The sequence below is a fragment of the Notamacropus eugenii genome, chromosome 6 (genome assembly GCF_028372415.1).
Source record: "Notamacropus eugenii isolate mMacEug1 chromosome 6, mMacEug1.pri_v2, whole genome shotgun sequence".
Classification (NCBI taxonomy): domain Eukaryota; kingdom Metazoa; phylum Chordata; class Mammalia; order Diprotodontia; family Macropodidae; genus Notamacropus; species Notamacropus eugenii.
Genome location: NC_092877.1, coordinates 226093112 through 226117996, shown reverse-complemented (window position 1 = coordinate 226117996; position 24885 = coordinate 226093112). Strand labels below are relative to the sequence as shown.

At 36.9% G+C, this 24885-nt stretch overlaps 1 protein-coding gene across 3 annotated transcripts in view; it reads left to right on the top strand.

Annotated features, from left to right (window-relative positions):
* Positions 1-24885, top strand: part of PCCA (propionyl-CoA carboxylase subunit alpha) — a 492766-nt gene that overhangs the window by 133578 nt on the left and 334303 nt on the right. For all 3 annotated transcript variants that reach the window (XM_072622036.1, XM_072622038.1, XM_072622037.1), the window contains one exon: positions 22123-22159. In XM_072622036.1, the coding sequence (XP_072478137.1) occupies positions 22123-22159 (37 nt within the window). The remainder of the gene's footprint in view (positions 1-22122; positions 22160-24885) is intronic.

The following is a 24885-nucleotide window of genomic DNA, read 5'->3' as shown; positions in this document are numbered from 1 at the left end:
TGGTCTTATTTTTTTTTCCCTTTTTTGGACATTTTCCCAGTCAGTTACTTGACTTCTGAATCCTCTGTCAAGAGGAGGGTCCTAGTGCTCCTCCTCTCCCTAGTACTGTGTTCAATTCACATCAGCTGCTATATTCCCCCAGGGACTTTGGGAGTGGTTGGGGCCACCACTGAGGGCTGAGGTTCAGATCAGCTGCTTAGTTCCACTATAGGCTTTAAGCTGAGCTGTCTGGACAGTGGACCCAGGGTGCTTCCAAGTAGCTGCCTGCCACCCGCTGCTGCTGCTGCTGCCGCCTGGGGCCAGTGCTGGGGGAACCCTGTTCCCCTCTCTCCCACCTGGGAAAGCCCTCCCACACTGACCTTTAGAGCTTTCTTTGTTGCTTGTGGCTTGAGGGGTCTGGGACCCTCCCTGCTGGGAATTCTGCCCTAGAGGTCTGTTCAGGTCCCGTTCCTCCCAGTGCTGTGCAGCCAGGGCTGGGCTCCGTTGTGCTCAGTATCCCATGAGATAGACCTTTCCTGTCAACCTTCCAGGTTACCTTTGGCTGGAAACCTCTTTCACTCTGTTGCTCTGTGGCTTCTACTGCTTTAGGATTTGTTAAGAGTCATTTTTTACAGGTATTTGTTGGGCTGTGGGGGAAGCGCTAGAGTATATATGTCTTTGTACTCTGCCATCTTGGCTCTGCCCCCTTGTTGTGTTATTATAGCTAGCATTTTCTTACTTTGTCACTTTTCAGTTGTGTCCAACTCTCTGTTACCCTTTTTGGGGTTTTCTTAGCAAAGATACTGGAATAGTTTGCCATTTTTCCTTGTCCTGCTCATTTTACAGGTGAGGAACTGAGACAAATAGAGTGAAATGACTTGCCTAGGGAGCCAAAGCTATTAATTGAGGACAGATTGAAACTCAGAAAGGTGAGTCTTTCTGACTTTAGGCCCAGTACTCTATCTACTGTACCACCTAGCTGTCCAAGGAGTTTCTGGCATTTTTGTCAAATAATCGTAGTCACAGTGGACATGCTTGTTTTTTCATGGATTTTATGGCTTTGGGCATGTAATGCTGGCTCTGGGTTTTAGATAGTATTTACCATATTAAGGAAAGGTCTATTTTCTCTTTGCCCTGTTTGACATCTATTTATAAGAGAGGGACAACATGAAAGGAGAGATGTATAGTAGAGTCAAATTAACAGTCTATTGAAGTAGTGCTGGTCTGACTTGATGAGGTCTTCAGAGTCCTAAATTGTATGCATTGAAGGAAGAGGTTTATGAGATGAATATTGATGGGTAGAACAGACAAGATTAGACTACTAATTTTATAAGGGAATTGAGAGAGGGGAAATATTTCATGATAACAGTAACTAATATTTATAATCTATTATCTTTGTAATGCTTTGTGGAATGATCAACTCAAATTACTTCATTTTAACCTTACAGCAACCTTAAAATAACCCTATTATGAACTATAGTTCCTCAACCCACTTGCCTCCTGTGCGCTATTCTTCCACCCAAACTCAGCCACACACAAAAGTAATCACATCCTTGCTCTTGCCATCACAAACAAATGTGCTACTTCTATATTTAAGAATTATGAAACTCCTATCCTACTACAATTTATTGGATTTTCACCTCTCCCTCCACCTTCCCTTATAAGATCTTGCCCCTTTATTAATACTGTAACCCCTAATCCCTTCACACCTAATTTCTCTCCCAGTTCATCTTCCCTACATTAGTCATGCTCTCCTCTTTTCCTCGTCCTGATTCCCTTTGTGAACCGCTTAAACTCTATACTGTTGTCTCTTGAACCCCTCCTTCCCTCATCACTTCTCCCATTACACTTAACCATTCTCAGCCATGGATGACTCCTACCATTTGTTGTCTTCTCCTCTACATGTGTTGCTATATGTCTGTGAAGATAATTACACAACCTTTCTAAGTGGGTCCACTACAGATTTGTTACATAACCTCACTTGGGCCCTCACTGCTGCTAGGTAATCCTACTGTACTTCCCTTCTCAACTCACTGTCCCGTTTCTGACAGCAGCCCTTCTAAACTTCCTCCAACTCCCCTCTCCACTTTTAGCTGAAGATGTTGTCTCATCGTTTATAGAAAAAATTGAGGCCATTCTCTGTGAACTCCCTCCTCTCTGCTCTCCTTCATCTCCTATTACTTAAATGCTTTCTCTCATGATGAAGTAGCTTTACTCCTTACCAAGGTGAACACTAGCAAATTGCCCCCTCTTTCATTCCCACTCTCTCTCGTTTTCAATCTCTCCCTTACTGGTGGCTTATTTCGCACTGCCTACATGCACATGCACATGCCCATGTCTTCCTTATCCTGAAAAAGCTTTTACTTTTTTCTTCCATTCCCCATTGTCCTACATCTCTTCTTGCCCTTTCTAGTTAAAATTCCTCAAAAAAACAATCTACAATAGGTGCCTCCACTTTCTTTCCTTTTAACTCTCTTCTTAACCCCTTTGTGTTCTGGCTTCTGACCTTATCATTCCTCCTCAGGTGTTTTCTTGAAAGTTACCAGTAGTCTGTTCATTGCTAAATCCAATGGTTTTTTTCTCAGTCCTCATGCTACCTCTCTGTAGCATTTGACACTATTGATCACTTTCTCCTCCTTGATACTCTGTTCTCTCTAGGCTTTAGGGACACCACTCTCTGTTTTCTTAACTATCTGACTGTTCCTTCTCAGTCTCCATTGCCAAATTGTCTTCCACATTATGCCTTCTAACTGTAGATATCTCTCAGGGTTCTGTTGAGGGCCTTCTTTTCTCCCTCTACACTACTCTACTTGCTGATCTTATCAACTTCCATGGATTTAATCACCATCTTGTAGCACCAATGCTATAGGTGTATTTCCAGGGTAAATTCGCAAAATATAAACTCTCTTCCTCAAAGATGGAACAAAGATATTTATTCAGATACCAGAGAGCCGATTCCACCATGGTAACAAGGAAATTTGTATGCATTCTCAGTAGAGGAAGGACTGCCATCCCCAAACCTTCCTTCTGTCAGGCCTCCCCATAAAAAAACTCCCTTAGGCAAAATGCTTCTCTTTGCCCAGGCTAGCTGCTATGATTTGCCTACTGCCTCTCTCTCAACTCCACTTCACTCTGTCTTCCTACTGCACCCTTCCTGCTCTACCCCTTCAGCAAGCTCCTTCCACCATGGGTTTCATGTGACTCAAACTGTGGGCTTGAGTCAGGTCACATGGACCTATGAAAGGGCAGGGAAGATCTTCAAGTTACCTTAACAATTCACACCTCTGTGCTGATGATTCTCCTATCTACCTTTCCTACCCCAAGCAGTCTCTCCTGATCTCTGATTTTGCATCTGCAAGTGGTTTTAGGCATTTTGAACCTGGATGTCCAATAGTCATATTAAACTCAACAGGTCCAAAATGGAACTCATTATCTTTCCTTCTAAAATACTACACCACTCCTACTTTCCCTATTACTGTAGAGGGCAACACCGTCCTCCTAGTCCCTCAGTGTTGTAACTTGACTCCTTGGTATCTTTCACGATGTCTCCATATCCACTTTGTTAAAAAAGGTGTATCAGTTCCCCCTTTGCAGCATCTCTCAAATATGCCTCCTGTTCTCCTCTGACACCTTCACCACTCTAGTGCAGGCCCTCATTTCATGCCTTGAATATTGCAATAGCCTGGTGACTCAAGTCTTTCCCCATCCCATTCCATCAGCTATTCAACCCCAATAGTGATTTTTCTAAAATTTAGGTCTGATAATGTCATTCTGTCCCTTATTAAAATCCATTGACTTTATATCCAGTGTCTTCTAGTACCAAATAAAAAATGTACTGTTTGATATTCATAGCCCTTTATAACCTAACTCTCTTCTACCTATCCAATCTTTTTATGCTTACTCTGCAATTTGTCCTGTGAGCCAGTGACACCGGACTCTGGTGGTTTCATGAATAGAATACTCCCTCTCTTGGCTCTGGGCCATTTCTTTTACTCTCCCCCATGTTTGCAATGCTCTCCTTTCTTTGTTTCAACTACTGATCCTCCCTGGCTTCTTTTTAAAATCCTGCCTTCACTATGAAGATTTCCCCTACCCCTCTTATTCCAGTGCTTTCCCTCTGTTGATTTTTTTCTTATTTTTCCTCTGTATAGCTTGGTTTGTATATTTTTGCCTTTATGTTGTATCTCCCACTAGATTGTGAGCTCCTTGAGGGCAACAACTGGCTTTATCCTCTTTTTATATCCCTAGCACTTAGCATAGTGCCTGTCATATAGTAAGTAGGTACTTAATAAATATCTATTGATAGACGGATATTAATTGATTGATTTTTCTGGATTTTGTTTCAGCAAATAGATGAATAAAGAGGAGCTAATTCAACTGAATTAGGAGTCGGAGATTGTAAATGTGATGTGAAGGGTTTTGGACTTGGAAGGAAAAAACAGTTTGAATTTTTATTAAAGAAATTTGAAATTGAGGAAAAGTTGAAAAAAAACAATTACTGGGTCCAAAGTTTTATCTTTAAATCACATGGGGAAAAAGGAGTAGGAGAATAAGATGACTTAATAAGAGAATGAAATTGTAAAAGTTATTACAGGGTTACAATCTTGCAAAGAGAAACAGATTGAATTTGGAAGGATGAATTTTGGAGAATATGAGCAAGAGCTAAAAGTTAAAAATTTGAATGGAAGCAAAAGAGCTCAGTCCAAAGGAGGACCCACTGAATGATAAAATGGAATGATAAGGTATCTTTCCTACTTCTTAGCAGAGAGATGATTGATTTAAAATCCATTTTGATACATATATTTTCACAAAACAGAAAGGTATTTTGGTTAAAATATTTAAAAAGATGCAGACTCTTGGAGAAGGCAGAAGGGAAAAATTTTGGGAAAGCCAGGAAAGAAAAGAAGTTTGATATTGCTGTCAAGTTGTTGAGATGAAAAAGGGTTGTAAAATACAACTGAGAGATGAGTTGTAAATGCCCACAAGCACTTTGAAAATAATTCTGAAGATCTCATATTCAGTATGGAGAACAGTGTGAATTTTGCTGTGGTTTACATTAAATATGCAAGTTCTGTGTTCTCTCACAGACACATGATTGCTATCTATATTCAATATAGGTTCCCTCCTGGAGGAGGAGTTGGTGGTGCCCACTGAATAGCTCTCAAACTACAGGTTGTCAGGGATGTTTAATTGTGTTTTTAAAATGCAAACAGGTAAACTAGAAGCAGGATGTTAGAGAGAAAGAGATTAAAACAAGAAATGATGTTTACAGAATGGAAATTTGACCTCTCTCCAAAGGAGTGAGCTGGATGATCAGAAGAGGAAATGGTCACTTGTCATTCCTGTCATTGAAAAGTAGGTCTTCAGAACGTGTCAGATGACATCATTTAATAAGGGCCATAGGAAGAAGAAAAGAATTGAGATGTTTGATGGGTGAAGGTTATCAGGGTTTTGTTGCTTTCATACTAACAATTCCCAAGGCTCATGTCTGTATCAGAGCATCCCCCCAAATTTGTCAAAAAGAATGATTGCCATCCATTTCTCTTTGTTTATATCTGTATGAATGATAGTGTTGAGCTTAGAGAGTGTTGAACTTGAATACTTAGAGAGTATTATCAAAGATTAAAATTTTGAGCAAGGAATTGAATATCATGGGGCACAGATGGTATTTTCTTTATTTCTTCCCGTTAATAAGTATGGGAAGGAGAAGGAAAACCTGACCTGGGAAGTGAGCAATTGATTAAGAAAGTTGTGGGGGGAAATGAGATTTGGATTTCTTGATTTTTGCTTAAGATACAGAAACAAGAAGCTCTTAGCCAGTGATCACTAACAGGTATCTAAGAATGTATTTGCCTGCTTATACTCCTTGACCCAGAAATATGCCCGATAGAGATCAGAAGTAAACAGAAATACCCTGTTTACACCAACGTATTTTAGTAGCCATTTAGTAGTAGCAAAGAACTGGAAACAGTAGATGCATACTTGTTGATTGCCTCCCATCCTGCCTTGTATTTAACCACTTTTGTATATATTTATGTTTATTCACTTTGTATTTATGATGTATATATTCATGTGTATTTAGACATAAATAGAAAGAATATGTATACATACTGTGAACAAATGAATTAGGTTGTGTATCCACATCTCTCAAGCTCTTAACATGCATTACATGAGAGTTATAGTCCAGAACTGGGTCCCACTAAGGGGACCAGTTCAGAACTGTCTTGATTTGGGAGTTGAGGTGCCCGGTTTTATATACCTTTTCAACAGGGGCTGATGTCATCTTTTACCTCTGGACAGAGGAAATACCTGTTCTATCATACTACCCTCCAAACATACCAGACCACTCCCAGCTTTGGGCTTTCTAGGCAGAAGAATCTGTCTCCACTCAAGCCTGAGTAACTTCTAATGCAATCTCATTATCAGTAGTGTTCTTCTAAAGGAGAGAATAAACTTTGGAAGGGTGAGGTGGCTGAAGGGGAAACTGAGTCTCTAAGATACTGATTACTAAGATTTAAAATCATTTTTCATGTTACCCTATCTGATTCTAAAGAAAGGCATAGCCTTTTCAATGAATCATTAACTGATATGGTGAGCACTTCATCAAGGATTTGGGACTTATGATGAGTAACAATATAGGAGGGGACAAAAGGGGAGAAATTGATGGCCGCATTGACAAATCAAAGGGTGCAGGTCCCTTAGTAAATAAATAGACCATACAGATACAAAGACCCAAAGTGGAAAAAGCAAACAATAAATAAATTGTCCATTTAAGTCTCAGGAGTCTTATCTCATATAGCTGTCTGGTTTTTGGGACATCATCTGATGAAGTTTTCTGGTTGGAGTGTGATTTAAGCAGTCTCCAGCAGCCTGTCTTCTTAAGAGTTCTTGTAGAGGGATCCTCTTTCTTTGTTAAAATCTCCTACAAAATTGATCTTAACACAATTTTAAATTATTTTGCCAATAATCAGGTCAGATAATGAAAGTTAACTCAACCTGTATGTTTCTATTATTGTAAAATCAAATTTGGGACCTTGATCAATTGTCAGGTTGATATATTTAAAAAACTCAAATAAAAACAGAAAAATTAGAACCCAGTTTTTGTATTTCACATTAATTCATTCCTCCATCAGGAGGATGAAATTCTGCTAAGGAATTAGTAATGGACTCCAATATATACATAATACATGGAGCGATCAGTTTTAAAACAGTACATATCAAGTAATAGATCAATTCCAACTTCTCTGGTCATGTTCAAATAAATAACCCTTAATTAAAGTGGATGCTTCTTTAAAGGCAATTACAAGATAGATCACAAGCTATTCTTCTAAAATTAACTAATTGTAATAGAACTGAGACAGGCATGATATTAACTAAGTAATGGAATAATATCCTGGCTTCTCAAGTCATTGACTTAGTTATAATTCCTCATACCATTATGAGGAATTAAAGGACCCTAACTTATACAGGAATATGTGCTAGTAACAGATGTCAAGGCTAAATACTTAATTAGTTGTTTGGACTACATTCTAGGCCAAATAGCTCGATTTTATATTTGCATCTTACTATATTAACTCAGTTATTCCCATATCAATCTATTATTTAATAGATTTAATACAGTTTTTACAAAACTTTTTGATTATGGAAAATTGTCACAAAAGAATAAGGATATAACTACAGTAAGGGATTGTTCCCCAGCTTCAGTTCCAGGCAGAAGTTATGTAGGTGGCCTATCGCATTGAGCCAAGTTAACGTTTGCCACTTGGTATATTTACATTGAAGAAATTGAGTCAGGAGAATGCTCCCTAAGCCCATGTGGAATAGTCATTCTCCCAACTTCTCCGACAAGAACACTGTTCATAGATGCAGTTCGTAGACCTTACAGGATTGTTGGCATCATGGATCAGTGGCTCAGTAACATTTCTTGATAGTCATACCTGCAGTCAGACTCAGAATAATGTCAGTTAACAGTCCCATAAGGTCTTGAATAGTAAGTTCTGATAATCAGAATGTGACTGTTATCACAGAAAATACTCTCTCAGGATCCCTTAAACAATGGGTACTTTGTTAAGCCTTAAGTAGTTTGCATACACATTCCTATACGTGTTCTAGTTCTTGATTAAATAATAACCATAAAATAAAATTTCCCACGAAGATAAAACAAGATAGTTCATAAGTTACAACTCTAATAGATTTGCATCTCTGTTTCTCAAGTTTATTTACCCTTCTGTAACCATACTTAATCTGAAAGAATAAGATACTTCAGGAATTGAATTTTACACATGATAAGTTCAAACACTAATTTTAACTCTTGTTTAGGCCATGGAGTGAATTCAGATCAAAGCAGCAAGATCCTTCCCACTTATAGCTCATTACAGTAATTTAGAAGCTTTGTTATTAATCACTAGCCTTAGATCTCAGATGCTGCTTCCATTGAGCTTGCAAATGGAAATTTAGTAGGCCTTTTAAAAATCACATAAAAGATTTTGCAAAACATTTCTTTGTAAAAGTATTTTCCTTTCTTAAAAATGGCTTACAATTTATCTTGATGTTACCATAACAAACTAAATTCTCTAAGTAGTTTAGGTAAATCCTAATTTTCAGAAGTGAGAGTCAAATAATTTCAATTGAAACTTCTCTTTTAATATGAACAAAATTTGGAAGCTTATGATTCCTTAAATTACAGTACTTCAGAATATTATGACACATGGTCAGACTTGACCTATCAGCTTCCTGAGTCATCATTTTTTTTTCTCTGACAGTATAATTCTTAATCTAAAATCTAGATTATATGAGAAATTGCTTTTCTAACACTATTACCAAATTACACAACATAAGAAAATTTAGAAATATAATACCATAAACAATTATTATGTATTGAAACTTGAAACAAAACCAATTAATTACCAATCAGGTGACCTTAATTTAGTCAGATATGCTTCCAAATTGCTTTACACAGAAAATCATTTATCATATCACCATTGGCATACTGATTGCATCTAAGAAAATTCATATAAAGTTACCAAGTATAAAACAATTCCATTTAATCAGTTAATTAATATTCAGATAGCATTTGTCCTATGTCAAGCACTGTGCCAAAAACTTTATGATCATGTAATCCTCACAACATCCCTGGGAAGTGGGTTCCATTATTTTCCCCTACAGAACAGTAAACTGAGGCAAATAGAACAAAGTTCTTAATGCCAAATAGCAATATCTTTTTGTGCTTAATTTTGATAGGAAGAACACTCTCAGGTGCTGTTCTTATTCCTTCAGGACAGATTTTAATTTTTTAAAAGTCCAATAACTCTTGGCTCTTTAAAAGAAAACATTATCCAAAAATTCATATATTCTCTTAAAAACATATGTGGTGACAATTCCCAGCTCCAGGTACTTTTTCCTTTATTTTCTTAAATCGCTGAAGTCCTATCTCTTTTGAGACTTAACAGGTCTCAGCTGCCCTAAGAATTCCAGCTCCCCATTCCCATTCTCCTGGGAATTTCAGGCTGTATATACTAGGAAATGCACATAAAGTTTTATAAACTGTTTGAAATCACACCTGTTATCATCAGGTCAGTTTAAAATGTGCTGGGCCAATATTGTAAGACTAGGTTGTACTGCTGCTTTTAGCCAATCCAAAAAAAAAAAAAAAAGACCTAAGGAATTAGATTTAATGCTGACAGGGTGTGGTCAGTTTCTCTAGACAGAAACCTCCAGAGCTTTCAGAGTTAATTGAACAGTATCAGGAAACATTTTAAGATTTTATATAATAATCTCAATCACAATAACTAATATCTTTACCGTAGCCAATATTTATGTAAAGTTAGATTTTTAATAAGACATTCCTACAAATTTATCCTAAAAGGCAAGTGGACATAATAACTTCTAACCCTCTGTAACTTTGTCTATTGGTTTGCCAATTTTACAAAATTTTCATTTTCAGTCTTTCTACTTAAGACAAAAATCAGACTTCCTCGCATCATCTCACCATGATTAAACCATCTGAAGCTGTCACCAGCACAGGATTGGGAGAAGGCGTTTGGAGTGTATGGGATTGCTGTTGCCTAGCCCACCCCTTTTTGTCCCTGAACAGTTTTTTTTTTTCTAGCTTTCGTATTTTTGCTCAAGCCTTTATTTCTCTTTCCTGATCTTTCAAAACCTATTATTCAGACTACCTCCATCTTCCTTTGCATTCTAAATTAAAAATCATACCCCAATTTTTTCCTGCTTCTCTGTACCTGTTAGAATAGGAGGAAGTTAAAGCTTAATAATTTATAGCTCAAGAGAGCTGAATTTCTCTCACATCTTTCAGAAAACAGCTTTTATAATATTAATATGCATTTTAAACAAATCGCAGAAATCCTAAAGTGATCACATTTAAGGCTAGGATAGAAAAGCCCTGATCAAAGTGTCTTAAAAGACAGAAAAACACTTATTTTTGCAGTTTTAAACACATTGCCCTTATATCAGATATAGTGACAGGAGGGGTACAAAGACAGTTCTGTAGATTTAATTTAAATATAATCTACAAACTTTAGCTTTGGATCTAATTAAACCTGAATTCAAACTCTTAGCTTTCTCTCTCAGCCCTTGCTATCTTTGGACCTCTTTTTCCATTTGGTTAATTCTGCTTTTCAAAGCATTTTTATCCTCATTGGCTTTTTGGACCTCTTTCGCCAACTGAGTTAGCCTATTTTTAAAGGTACTATTTTCTTCAGCATTTTTTTGGGTCTCCTTTAGCAAGCTGTTGACTTGCTTTTCATGATTTTCTTGCATCACTCTCATTTCTCTTCCCAATTTTTCCTCCACCTCTCTTACTTGATTTTCAAAATCCTTTTTGAGCTCTTCCATGGCCTGAGACTATTGTATATTTATTTTGGAGGTTTTGGATGCAGAAACCTTGACTTCCTGTGATGTTATGCTTTGTTCTTCCTCATCTGAAAGAATGGAAGAAAATACCTGTTCACCAAGAAAGTAACCTTCTACAGTCTTATTTTTTTCCCCTTTTTTTGGGCATTTTCCCAACCAGTTACTTGACTTTTGAGACCTTTGTTGAGAGCAGGGTATATTCTGGGGATCTGTAAGCGCTCAGTTCCTCCAAGGTGGCACAATCAAGGGAGTGGTGTTTACTCCTCTTGTGACCTGTGCACTGGTCTGGGAGCAACCAAAAACCTTTTTGCCCAGAATCTGCAATTGAATTTCCTCTCCAAAACCTCCACCAGCTCCACCGCCAGTGCTCCTTCTCACCCCTGGGTGGAGCTCTGGGCTGAGAATCAGATCAGTGGTTCACTTCCCCCAGGAGTTTTAGACAGATGTCTACCAGGGCTGCCATTCAGGGCTGAGATTCTATCAGCCCTTCAATTCCCCCAGGGACTCTAGGTGAGAGGCTCCAAAAGTGACAGGTGCTGGAGCCCTCCCACTGACCTTTGAAGCTGTCTGTAGCATTTGTGAGTTGAGGAACCTGGAAACTGCTTCTGGTGGCACACTGAATCCTGTTCTGGGTCCTGTTCCTGCTGTTCTGCCCTGGTCTGCGCTCATCATGCTGGTGTGGTCTGCGCTCCCCTTGCTATCTTTAAGCTGCTTACTCTAGAGTCTTATCAATAAAAGGCTGCTTGCTGCTCGATGATTTCACCTTCCAAATAATTTCTGGGAGAGTCTTACCATGCTTTTTCAGTTCCATTACATATTATCTAACTTTATTCTTCTAACCCCAACTTGGCCAGCGTTGGCCACCCCTCCCCCCCAAAAAACAAAAGTCTTAATCTCCTGCTGAAAGTCTAAGGTGGGAGTTATTTCCCAATATTCTCTCTAATTACAGACCTTAGAAGCTCCTTAGAAGTTTTTCTAACTGCAATGTAAATCTTTTAGCAGGAACATGAAACAACTATCTAAGACACAGATACAGAATAAGGAGACAGAGACAAGGCAGAATATACTCAAATCTAATTTCTTGTTGGTTTCTAAGACTTAGTTCGTTTTCAAGATAAACTAATTTAGAATTAGAATTTATTTTAGAATTAGAATTAGATTGCTCAATCTAATTATTCACAGTAACTTGCTTTTGAGATATATTTATCTGGACCTGTTGGAGGAGCCCCAATGGGGCCAACATAATTCAGGATTATCTTTAATCAATTGACACCAGTCTGGCAGTATTTGTGGTCATCATATTGCTAGTGAAGAGGCAACAGTTTGTTTATCTGGACCCCTAGTTTTGGATTCTGACTAACCCATAGCCAAATTATAAAGTATATCCTTACCTTCCAGGAGATCTGTCTTGAGGTCTCTGCCCACAGAGCCACTTGGAGAGAAAAGTGGACTGCAACCTAATATGGGGAGTCTGAGAGATAAGGAGTAGGGATTTTGAGGATAAGACTTACCCCACCCTTCAGGGCTAGGACTTCAGGAGAAAAGAGCCCTGTGGGTGCCCTTCACAACTCTGGGGGTGGAGTGGGGAGTGGGGAAGAGTGCAGTCTCCAAATCACAGTCTGTATATGAGTAACAGAGCACTATTTAAATGGCAACCTTTCAGAGTTAGTTCTAAGAAGGAAACAAATAAATTAGGGTGTGTCCACATTTTAATTTCTCTCCAGCTGTTGCATGGGAGTTGTAGTCTAAAACTAGCTTCCCCCTCCCCCCCATAAGGGTACCAGTCCAGAACTGTCTCGATTTGGGATTTGGGGTACCCAGTTTATATGCCTTTTCAACAGGGGCTGATGTCATCTTTTACCTCTGGGCAGAGGAAATACCTGTTCTATCCAACCACCCTCCAACCATACCAGACCACTCCCAATTTGGGGCTGTCTAAGCAGAAGACTCTGTCTCCACCCAAGCCTGAGCAGCTTCTAATGCAGTTTAGTAGACTCATCTTTCACCTGGAAGATGGTCATATACCTGAGAGCCAGTGTCGCTTCAGAAAGGGCCAAGGAACAATCGATATGGTGTTTGCTGCCCAACAACTCCAGGAAAAATGCCAGGAGCAGAACAGAGGTCTGTATACAATGTTTGTAGATCTGACCAAGGCCTTTGACACTGTTAGTCATGAAGGCTTATGGAAAATTATGTCAAAATTTAGTTGCCCAGAGAAGTTCATCAGTATTGTACTTCAGTTTCATGATGGTATGTTTGCCTGGATTCTAGATAGTGGACAATACTCTTGTGCCTTCCCAGTCACCAGTGGAGTGAAACAGGGCTGTGTTCTTGCTCCCATGTTTTTTAGCATGATGTTTTCAACCATGTTATGAAATGCTTTCAATGAGGATGAACACAGCATCAAGGTCAACTACCATACTGATGGTAATTTCTTTAATTTGAAAAGGCCAAAGAGGAAGGAGGGAGTGTTGGTGCATGATTTTCTGTTTGCAGATAATTGTGCACTCAATGCAGCATCTGAAGCTGAAATGCAACAAAGTATGGATCAATTCTCTGCTTCCTGTGTTAATTTTGGCCTAATAATTAACACCAAGAAAACACAGGTGCTCCATCAGCCACCACCACACCATCCACATGTGGAACTGTTGGTTGCAACAAATGGAGAAATTCTGAATGCTGTGGATAAGTTCACTTACCTTGGTAGTGTACTTTCCAGGAATGTACACATTGACAAGGAGGTTGATGTACACATTGCCAGAGCTAGCTCAGTGTTTGGAAGGCTCTGAAGAAAAGTTTGGGAGAGAAGAGGTATTAGACTGACTACCAAACTGACGGTCTACAGAGCCATTGTGCTGACCTCATTGTTATATGCCTGTGAAACATGTTCAGTCCACCAGTGCCATGCCAGGAAACTGAATCACTTCCATTTGAACTGTCTTAGGAAGATTCTGAAGATCACCAGGCAGGATGAGGTACCAGACACTGAAGTCCTTGCTCAAGTTGAACTGCCAAGCATTCAAACTATGCTTGAGAAAGCACAACTCTGATGGGCTGGCCATGTTGTTCAAATGCAAAATGTATGCTTGCTAAAAAAAAATTATTTTATGGAGAACTCACATGGGGCAGGCAATCACATGATGGTCAGAAGAAGAGATACAAGGACACTCTCAAAGTCTCTCTCAAGAACTTTGGATTTGACTGTGCAACATGGGAGACACTGGCACAGGACTGCTCAGCATGGCGTGCCCACATCAGAAAGGGTGCTGTGCTCTATGAGCAAAGCAGAATTGAGACAGCACAAAGTAAACATGAGATGCGCATATTTGGAGAATCCACCCCCAAAATTGATATGGACTATCTGTGCCCACCCTGAGGTAGAGCATTCCAAGCTCATATTGGTGTGATCAGCCACAGTTGGACACACTGAAACTTTACTTTATTATGGTGATGTCATTTTGGTCCTCTATGAAAACGAAGGCCAACAACCGACCAAGCAGTGTTCTTCTAAAGGAGAGACTGAATTTTGCAAGAGGAAGGAGGTTGGGAGGGAGAAAACTCTGAGTCTCCAAGATACTGATTACTAAGATTTAAAATCATTTTTCACAATACATATGCACATGTGTAGATATATGTATAATACACTGAAAGACATATATTTGTCTCCCTCATCATAACCTTTTTAAGAAGTGAGATTGTTTCTTTTTTTTATTGGTTTCCTCAGTGCCTAGCAGTGTCTGGCACAGAGTAGGTACTTAATATGTACTTGTTGAGGAATATGAGGATCCTGGGAAAACTTATACGAACATATACAATTTGAAGTAAACAGAGCTAGGAAAACAATATAAACTATCATTACAACAAAATAAATGAAAAGAACAATGCCTGAGTATATATGTGGGGTGACAAAGAATATGGAGCTTACAATGATAAGTTTGCAGTCTCCAGTTACTGTAGGAAATAGGTTGTTGGGGCAAGTGGTGTCAGTGTTTGGGGGAAGACATATTAAGTTTGAGAAACCTATGAAACAATGGTTTGAAATGTTCAAGAGGCAGTTCAGTCAAGATTTTGAAGAGAGCAATGTAAAATTAGCTTTTGGGTGATAGACTAGACAGACTGGTAGTGATTGAATGACTGAAGGTTGTCATCAGGATGTAGACTGGTTTCAGGAAGTGTGAGACAGTGAGAGATTTGAAAAAGCAAGATTTTATGTTCAGAGGGGAATTTCAGAGTTAAGAATTGGAGGTAGCATAACTACTCTTACTTTTGAGAACTATGGTATATCCATCCAGGTTGCTGACATAGTGAATTTGCTGGTTTTGCAAATTTAGGAAGCTGATGAATTGGGCGACTGAGTTATATCTTCACTTTTTATGTCGTTGTCCCCCTGTATGAAGATCTCTCCTTGGAGAGAAATATTGAACCAGATACAGTAGAAACTCGGTTTACAAGTAACCTGTTTTACACATGCCTTGCTGGATGAGGAAAAATTTTTCGCAAAATTTGTCTTGCAGTACAAGCAAAAATTCACGGTATGACCATCATGTTTGGACTTGAATGGCTCTTGAAGAGATGATGCTCAACTAGGGCAATGGTTTTTTTTTTTTTTGAACCCATGTAAGATTGCGTAGAGGGGGTGAAAATTTAAGTTCTGTAAGTGTTTGTTGAAAACTGAAAACAAATTAATTTTAAAAAAGTCAGCAATAAGAATCGTTAGCTAGATTCCTAGTCAGAAGTGAATGTAAAGGAAAAAAAGTCATTGAGTCAAAATAAGTGAAGGCAGTAGTGTTAGTGTTACTTTTGGTGAAAGTAGAATAAGAGAGAATGCTCCTGATGGTGAAATCACTGATATGCTCATAGGAGATTCTCCTTCCAAGCAATAACCCTTCCTCCTCCTCCTTCCTCTCATATCCCTCACTCCAGCCAGAACTCTTCACAAAGGTAAAGTGCAAGTTAATTTATTTTCATTTTGTATTGTCTACTAATCATTACTATTATATTTCAGGTGCATTAGGGACAAAAAAACTTACTTAAAATTATAAATAATTATTTTTATATGATTATTTTTGGGAATGTGGTACCGATCATCTGACTTTATTTCCTATGAGAAAATTTGCTTTGTAATATGAACAAATTGCATGATGAACAGAATCTCAGGACAAGTTAAATTTGTACACCAAGGTTCTACTGTACTCAGTTCCTTGAGAAAGGACTTTAATAGTGACACAGTGTCAGATAGTGACACTGAACAAGAATCTGAAACATAATAAAGCCAGATGAGCCATGGCTGCTTTTGGTTCCCCTTTCTTCAGCCAGTATGTTTCCTGCACCTGAATCAATGTAGTTACACACTGATATTTGTTACCCTCCCTGTGGGGAGACAGCACCAAGATTGACTTGGTTTCTGTAATTTTATCCTTGAGATAGCCTCTGCTTTTAAGCCACTTTAATCTTCATACCTCTGAGTCTTTGGGCATCTTCACTGGTTGAAGGAGGTGACTAAGGGGGCTGGGGCAGTTCTGTTTTTATGCACATGGCACACATATAGGATCTTAGGCTATATGAATTTGGAGGCTCCTGTATCAGACAGAGTCATGCAGAGACTTCTTATATAGCATGGTCATTTAAGAAGTTCAAAAGTAAAACAAGCAAAAATATTACAATTTGTTATAATTAACAACTGCAAAAATTTCTTTTAGAGTTTCTATTTTGAATCATACTTCTTGCCATTCTTTTGCACTTTTGATCAGAACTTGTTACTAATTTAAGTAATTTCTTTGGCTGCTCCTTTGTCTCTCAATGTACCATGTTTTGGGGGGCATGAGTGAAGGAACATTTGTCACTGGAGAAGATGACCACAGGCTAGGGCAGAATATGATTGAGATCAAGGCTATTTAATGATTGAGCAGGTGTTCTACAGGACACAATGCATATGGAAAGAAGAGGAGGAAAAAGTATTAGTAAATGGATGTGGGAGACTGGAGAGGGGGAGTTAGCCCTAGAATATAGTTACCACTAGAAGATAGTGACTCTGAATCCCAAGGATTAGGGAAAACAAGGTACAGACTTGTTAAATATGGGTACAAGTTGGTTGGAACCTTTAGTTTCCACAATCTTGGTGAAGGATTGAGAAAGGCAGTGAATGATTCACACAAGAACTGAGTTATAAGTTGGTTTCCATACTTAATCCATTTCTTTTTTCTTTTTTTAAGTTAACTTATTTATTTTTAGTTTTCAACATTCACTTACATAGGTTTTAAATTTTCTTTCCCTCCCCAAGATGGCATGCAATCTTATATAAGCTCTATATATACATTCCTATTAAACATTATCACATTAGCCATGTTGTATAGAGAATTAGAAGGAATGAGAGAAACCATGAGAAAGAAAAAAAAAACAAAACAAAATAAAAATCTTTAATGCTCTGCATTAATTTATTTCTTTAAGAAAGACCTTTTTGAAGGGAAAAGGACCTATTTGTATGAAAATATTTATAGTAGCTCTTTTTTGTGGTGGCTAAGAATTGAAAATTGAGGGGATACCTATGAATTGGGGAATGGCTAAGAAAAGCTATGGTATATGTTTATGATGGAATATTATTGTGCTATAAGAAATGACAAGCAGGCTTATTTCAGAAAATCCTGAAACAATTTAGATGAACTGATGCAAAGCGAAGTTGAGTGGAACCAGGACAACATTGTATATAGTAATAGCAGTATTGTTCAATGAAGAACCATGAATAACTTAGCTGTTCTCAACAACACAGTGATCCAAGACAATCCTAAAGGACTCATGGTGAAACTTGCTATCCTCTTCCAGAGAAAAAACTTACATTGTCTTAATATAGATTGAAATATACTCTTCTTTCCTTCCTTCCTCCCTTCCTCCTTTCCTCCCTCCCTCCCTCTTTCCTTCCTTCCTTTTTTCCTTCTTTCTCTCCTTCCTTCCTTCCTTCCTTCCTTCTCTCCTTCCTTCCTTGCTTCCTTCCTTCCTTCCTTCTCTCCTTCCTTCTCTCCTTCCTTCTCTCCTTCCTTCCTTCCTTCCTTCCTTCCTTCCTTCCTTCCTTCCTTCCTTCCTTCCTTCCTTCCTTCCTTCTCTCCTTCCTTGCTTCCTTCTCTCCTTCCTTCCTTCTCTCCTTCCTTCCTTCCTTCCTTCCTTCCTTCCTTCCTTCCTTCCTTCCTTCCTTCTTTCCTTCCTTCCTTCCTCTACAAAATGACTAATATGGAAATGTTTTACATGATTGCACATATAATAATAATAAAAAACAGAAAGACCTTTTTGTCCTTGACTAAGCCCAACTTCAAACAAGAAAATCTGCAAATGCTATTTTTTTAGAGCTGAGAAATATTATTTCTTAATATATTCAGTTTTACTGAAAAGGAGATTTTTTTTTTCATATGCTTCCACAGCATGGCATTGAATAAGAAAATCAATTTAGGTAATCTTATCATTTTTATTTTATTCACTGTGCTTAGCTATGAGCAATTAATATTTGCCCTGCTTTTTAGGTCTGTATTTCTGCAGTGTTTTGTAGTTATATTCATATACTATTTGTGTTGTGGTAGGAAGACTCAAATATTTTATAAATTTTGTAGTCATTTTGAATGGTTTCCTATTTCTATTTCTTCTTTGATGGTTTTTCTTGATTTTAATTAGAAATTCTGGTAATATATGTGGATTTATTTTATGCCCTCCAAATTTGTGGAAATTATTGTTTCAATTAATTTTAGTTGACTCTCTAAGGTTTTCTAAGTAAAAACCCTCAGACTTCTGAAATTTGCAGTTTGGCACCTTTGTCACCACTCTGTTGTAATTGCTCAATACATATATGTTTGCATAACTAAATCTAGTGAGTTTTTTTCTCTTGTCTTCTTCCTTGACTTCTCAGGTTTTGATACATTGAATGATTATTAAATAGGTGTTGTGATTTGAATATACCATTTGAATATCCTCTTTTCTGATATTTTAAACACTACTCCCTATGCTTTTCTTTTTTCCCTTTTTCTCTTTCTTTACTGTCCATTTGCTATGGCTTCATTTAATATCGTTATGAGATTCTTCTCAGATTTCTATCACTGTACCTCACTTCTTACGAGACCTCTAGTTTTAAATAACTAACGTATCTGCTACATGGATGTCACATCACCTCACATTCATCACATTTAAAACAGAATTTATCTTCTCTCTTAAATATATCCCTTCCCTGTGGTTTTTTTCCTGTAAATGACATCATTATCTTCTTGTTATTGTTACCTTGAGACAGTATTATATAAACAGTATAATATATTCTATCAACTCTGTCCTTGAAATTCATCAAAACCCTCTTTTTTTTTTTTTTTTTTTTGGTTCCAAAGGAACTGCTTCCTGCCACACCTCCTCATCCCATACAAGTGAAAATGATTAAAGCACACAAACAAACATAAAACTTTATAATTATCCATGGCAGATTTCATTTTATTAGATTTGGTCCCATGTTCTAACCTGTTAGAAACTTCTTTAATCCTATCTTTAAGAATGTTAGCCATCCTCACTGACTGTATTTTCTTCAAATTTGATAAATATTCTAGCTATGTCTTTAGTTAAATAATTAATAAAAATGTTAAACAGTACAAGGCTAAGTATGCATCCCTAAGGAATTTCAGTGGAGACCCCTTTCCAATTTTTCACTGAACCATTAATAACCACCATTTGGTTGTTGACCATTATACCAATTCTGGTTTCCTGGAACTATACTGTTGTCTCTCTCTGATTCCCCCCAAGTGTTCCCAAGTATCACTTAACTTGGTCAGATGCCTTGTTTATGTACAGTTTATCTTGTTTCATTTATAATCAGTATTCATTTAATTATTTGGCAAATACCAATTATATTATTTTTAAAGGTATATTGATTTCACAGTAGTTTGAAAGTGTTTCCGTAAATATTCTTGTAAAGTTTGAGCATATTACAATATTGGGCAGTGATATCATTTCATTTGAAAGATAATGCAACTTTTTAACCTGAGTAGCTGGAGCCATCAAAAATGTTCTGAAAATGCAAGTTGGTATTTGAGAACTATTAAAGTTTGCTTTCCCAGCAAGGTGGTCCAAATAGCCTGGAATATTTAATGGCATTGCAAGTTAACCAATGATTAAGAAATTTATCTAAAAATGAATTTAAAGTTCAGGTAATTTTGCTATTCTTTAGTGTTATTTTAAGAAAATGTTCATTTCAATGTTTTAAAGAAATTTATTAATAGAAATTGTCATGTTCTAGATGTTATTACGTGTTTAAACTAAGATGTTTAAAAAGCTAAATTTTATAGAAATATGTTTATAAATTTTGTGTTTCTTTAAAAAGGTAATTATAAATTATCCATTGTGGTTTATGTGCAGTAAACTTACTGGGTCCCAGTTATTTGTCTTAAGTTAACAAACTTAAAAAAAAAATTTGTCCCCTAGTTTTCTTTTTTACTTTCTTGAATTCTGTTTTGCAAATATATCATTAATTTGCAAGAGAAAAGAAATGTAAAAGTTTCCTTCTTGGCTTACAATCCTGGCTCTTCATCAGTCATCACTCTTCCTGCATTTTGTTCTAGAGGCTCTAATTGTCTGCATTTGGCAGGTTTAACACTTCCTGACAGAGAGGCTATTAAGGGGAAGTATTCTCGCATAACTGTCACTGGCAGGAACAAAGAACCTTCAAACTCAATGTGTGGAAACCACTAACATTCTTAAATGACCCTTTTCATGCATTTTTATCCCTTCAAGCTAAATTTTGGAGAGTGCCTGGTTAGGGGAAAACAGCAAGGTATAATAAAACAGTAAACCTTGATTTTTTTGGAAGGGGATGATGGGTGGGTGGCTAGGAGTGTGTGTGTGTGTGTGTGTGTGTGTGTGTGTGTGCATGTGCGTGTGTGCGTGTGCATGTGTAGATTTATCTCTGACTTGAAAACAATTGTTATTTGGAAAATCTCATTAGCAGACCTGACTGCTTGGAGTAAAAAGACTTAAAACTGATGTTGCTTTCAGGACTGCTTTGAACTTAACAAGCACCTATTTGTGGAGCAGACTAGCTAATGAAAGGAAATTAAATTTTCTGACAACTTCCCCTGCCAGCCTCCTTATTCTTTAGTGGCTGTTATTAGGTACTGAGGACTTTAAAGAGGATTTTGTTTTATTCTTAGATGTGAATGAACCAGATATGACCATTCTCTCATGTTTTTAAAAGTAAAATTAAATGAAAATTTGATGTAGTTGTTTTTAGAGAAAATGGTTTAAAAAGATCAGGTTTCCATATAATGTTCTTGTCAACTCCCAAAATTGCCTACTGGTGATTTTTACTCTAATATTTGTGTACTTGAATGTGTCATTGTTAAATTTTAACAGATTTAGAGAGTTGTCAGATTTGATCCATGATAGTCTTGTCATTAGGGTTTCTGCCCTGCTTTACTGAAAATATATCTCTCATGTTAATGTTGGCCTTATGTGATAGTATTTGATACTTGAGTATCCCGTTATATGCATATTTATTATGTACTTACAAATTTTTAGAGGACCAGTACTTTTTAGCTCCTGAAATTAAGTAATAACAGCCCTTTTAGTTTTAAAATAACTAGAAATGAATTGTGTTTTGCAAAGTTCCCCCTTTTTCTTTTAATTAATTTTTTCCTTCTCAGTATGGTGTAAAGGCAAGTATTCACAAGCTGCACTAAGAAATGAATACCAAAGACTAACTGCGTCCAAAAAGAGGAAAAAGAGTATGGTTGGGGAAATTAAAGAAAACGTTAGTTTCATTTCAGACGATAAATAATATCTGTAGATATTAGAAACTTTCTTTTTAATTTCTAGGTGTTATGCTCCTCCTAAACAATAGAGGATCACCTCCCCCTGCTGACAACACCGAGGAAAACATGACCCAGAAAAACCAGAGGATAGAAACAAGCTGACTGTAGACAAGCTTTAATGATCCGATTTATGAATCGTTATTGATTGTAAACTTCTAAATTCTGTCATTAAATTCCTACAAGTGCACCTAGTCATTTAGTAATTCTGGTAGTGCTTCCTTTCAGCTGATTTCAAACTGCTTTGAGTTTCTCAATATAATAATGATGAGGTAGAATTTACATTCCACTTATGGTATTAATTTTACATTCCTCTGAATGAAAAGGGTCAGAAGGTTGTAAAATTGAACATTAAATGAATCTGAGGAGACAGTAGTGCAATATATGACTGCCCTAAGGACATTGTGCAGTGGCTGACGGGATTAACGTTCAGTCTCATTTCCTGCTTTTACAGGATGCAGATGAAGCTGTCAGAATTGCAAGGGAAATTGGTAAGTCCTTAAATTAGCTATGGTGGGATTTGCATGCCTTTCGGTAGACTTGGTTGACTAAATTAAATATATTATAAGCAATCCCTATAGAACAAATAGTGGTTTAATACTTTTAAGTTCTTTTATTTTCTGACTGAGAGACTATCTAATAATTAACCACATTTTATCATACACTGAGTTTGAGAAGAGAATTTTATCTGACATTTTTTCCTGGATCTAAGATGTAATCATTAGGTAATTAAAAGAGGAATTATCTTTTATATTTTTGATATTGGATGTAATATTAATTCCTACAGCTATAGATGAAAGGCAGTTCAGTAGAAACCAATATGATCATGATGAAAAATAAAAGTTTGAACATTGCAGTTTATCATTTGACTGATTTTTAATTTTATTACTTTGAAGTTATTTTGCTGAACACATTACAGAATGTGAATTTTAATTTCTGTCACTTTAAGCATTAGGGTCATTGTAATAAAAGGGAGTTAGTTAATATTTCAGAATGTAATTCAATTTCAAGCAAACATTCCTGAATATACAAGAATGCATTCTCAGTATCTAATACTTTTTTTAAATAAATCTGTATATGGTACTATCATTGCTTTGTTTGGCAAAAAGATCTTCAGAAGTTCCATGGTGTGTGTGTGTGTGTGTGTGTGTCTGTGTGTGTGTGTGTGTGTGTGTGTGTGTCTGTGTCTGTGTGTGTGTCTGTGTCTGTGTGTCTGTGTCTGTGTGTCTGTGTCTGTGTCTCTGTGTGTGTCTGTCTGTCTGTGTGTCTGTGTGTGTCTGTGTGTGTGTACTTTGCAGATGAGAGTCTACTAGATCCAGGCTGCTGCACAGTAAACTGCTTAGTTCTTGGGCTTTCAACTTGGGGTTGGGTCTTTCTAAGTTATTGTTAAATAGACCCTTTCCTGGGATGGGAATAGGAATGTAAAGGATCTGAGCCAGTTATTCATGTCCAGAAACCATCCTAATGGAATGGAGTTAAGAATTTTAAAAAATTTTAAACTCTGAGATACAGATATTCTAAGAATAATAAAGATCTGATTTATTATTTTGTTAGTATTTAGACAGTTCCACTTCCTTACCTCTGTTTTTTTCCTTCATTCAGAATGTACTCTGTCCAGTAACCAAACTGTTTTGGGATGATAGTGCCACTTTGAGGCCAATTTGGGGAACTATCTGACCTAATAGTCACCCTTTTTTTTTCTTCCTTGGAGAAAAATGTACAGTTCTTTTGAGGAGAGTGTTTAATTTACTCCATTTTAGATAACCTTTGTGTGTTCATCCCTACCCTTTCTCTTTTCCTTTTGTTTTTTTTCCAATACTTCCTAAATTACCTTAAGACAGTAGTTCTCAAACTTTCTGGCTTCAGGACCTCTTTATACTCTTAAAAATTACTGAGAATCTCCCCAGAAACTTTTATTTATGTGGATAGTATCTATTAATATTTGTCATTAGAAATTAAAATATTTTAGTATTATAAAAGTAGTTTTGATCCAGTCGCCCCCTGTAAGGAGTCTCAGGACTCCAGAAGTTATTGGATCACACTTTGAGAACTGTTGCCTTCAGGAAATACCTCTCCCTAGCTTGTTTTATGCTTTATTTTTCATTTGTGGACCAAAAAAAGAAAAAAAATAATTTCTCTCAATTGTAAGAGTAGTGCTAATGGTGTTAATCTGTTTATATTAGGCAATAGGAAAGCTGCAAATTTTGAAGTGAAATTAGACATGATAAAACATTGTTGTCAATCTGCGAAATTACTATTGAAGTCCCCTTCAAAATTTACCAAAGTCACTTTTCTTATTCAAATATATCTCTTGTTTAATCCTTGGCATTACAGAGAACTATTTTCTACTCTTTTATTTCACTACATTATGGGTTTAATAGGTCTTTGTGATCTTGCTCAGAAATATGAAAAAACAAACAAACCCAAAACCAAATTATAATACTGCTTGTATGGGAGAATGTTTTCTGAGTTCCAGAGAATTAATTTGCCTCCTTTTGGAATCCTGCACTCAGTGAGAGAAGCAGGGTAGTGCCTGCTATTTACTACTGGTGTGACTGTGGAGAAGTCATTTCATCTTTGGTTGTGTGCTTCCTCATGTATAAAATGAGGATTAAGTGACTTCTAAATATCCTTCCACATCTAAATCAGACATCCTGTGATTATATCAGATTTATTATTATATATTATATGTTATTATTATTACATATTATATACATATTATTAATTTATTAACATTTTATCTCCATTTTCTTCATGTGTTTTTTCTCACCTCCTGTGTCCCTTCCTTTTGTCATGAGGTTTTTCTTCTAAGCTTAACTGGGGCTACTAGACACTTAAAATGTAAAATGGGTTGCTTGTCACTGGATCAGGTAAAGCCAAAGAGGGAGCAGAATCCATTGGAAAGAACACTGGACTGTAGGCTATAGCACTGATTCAGCCACCTCTTAGACCTGCTGCGCTGGCAAGTTAATGAACATTTTTGAACCTCAATTTTCTTATCTATGAAAGGGAGATAGTAACATTTTCACTGTCTCCCTACCTTGCAAAGCTGTTGTAATATTCAAATGTGATCTTGTAAAATGAAGATAATAGTACTTTGTATTACTTACTCAATAGAGTTGGGAGGTTAAATGAGGTAATGTTCATAATGTGAAATGTTAGTTATTGGTTTTAGTAAGTATTCTAGCACTCATGATATTTTCCTCTGCCCTTTTCC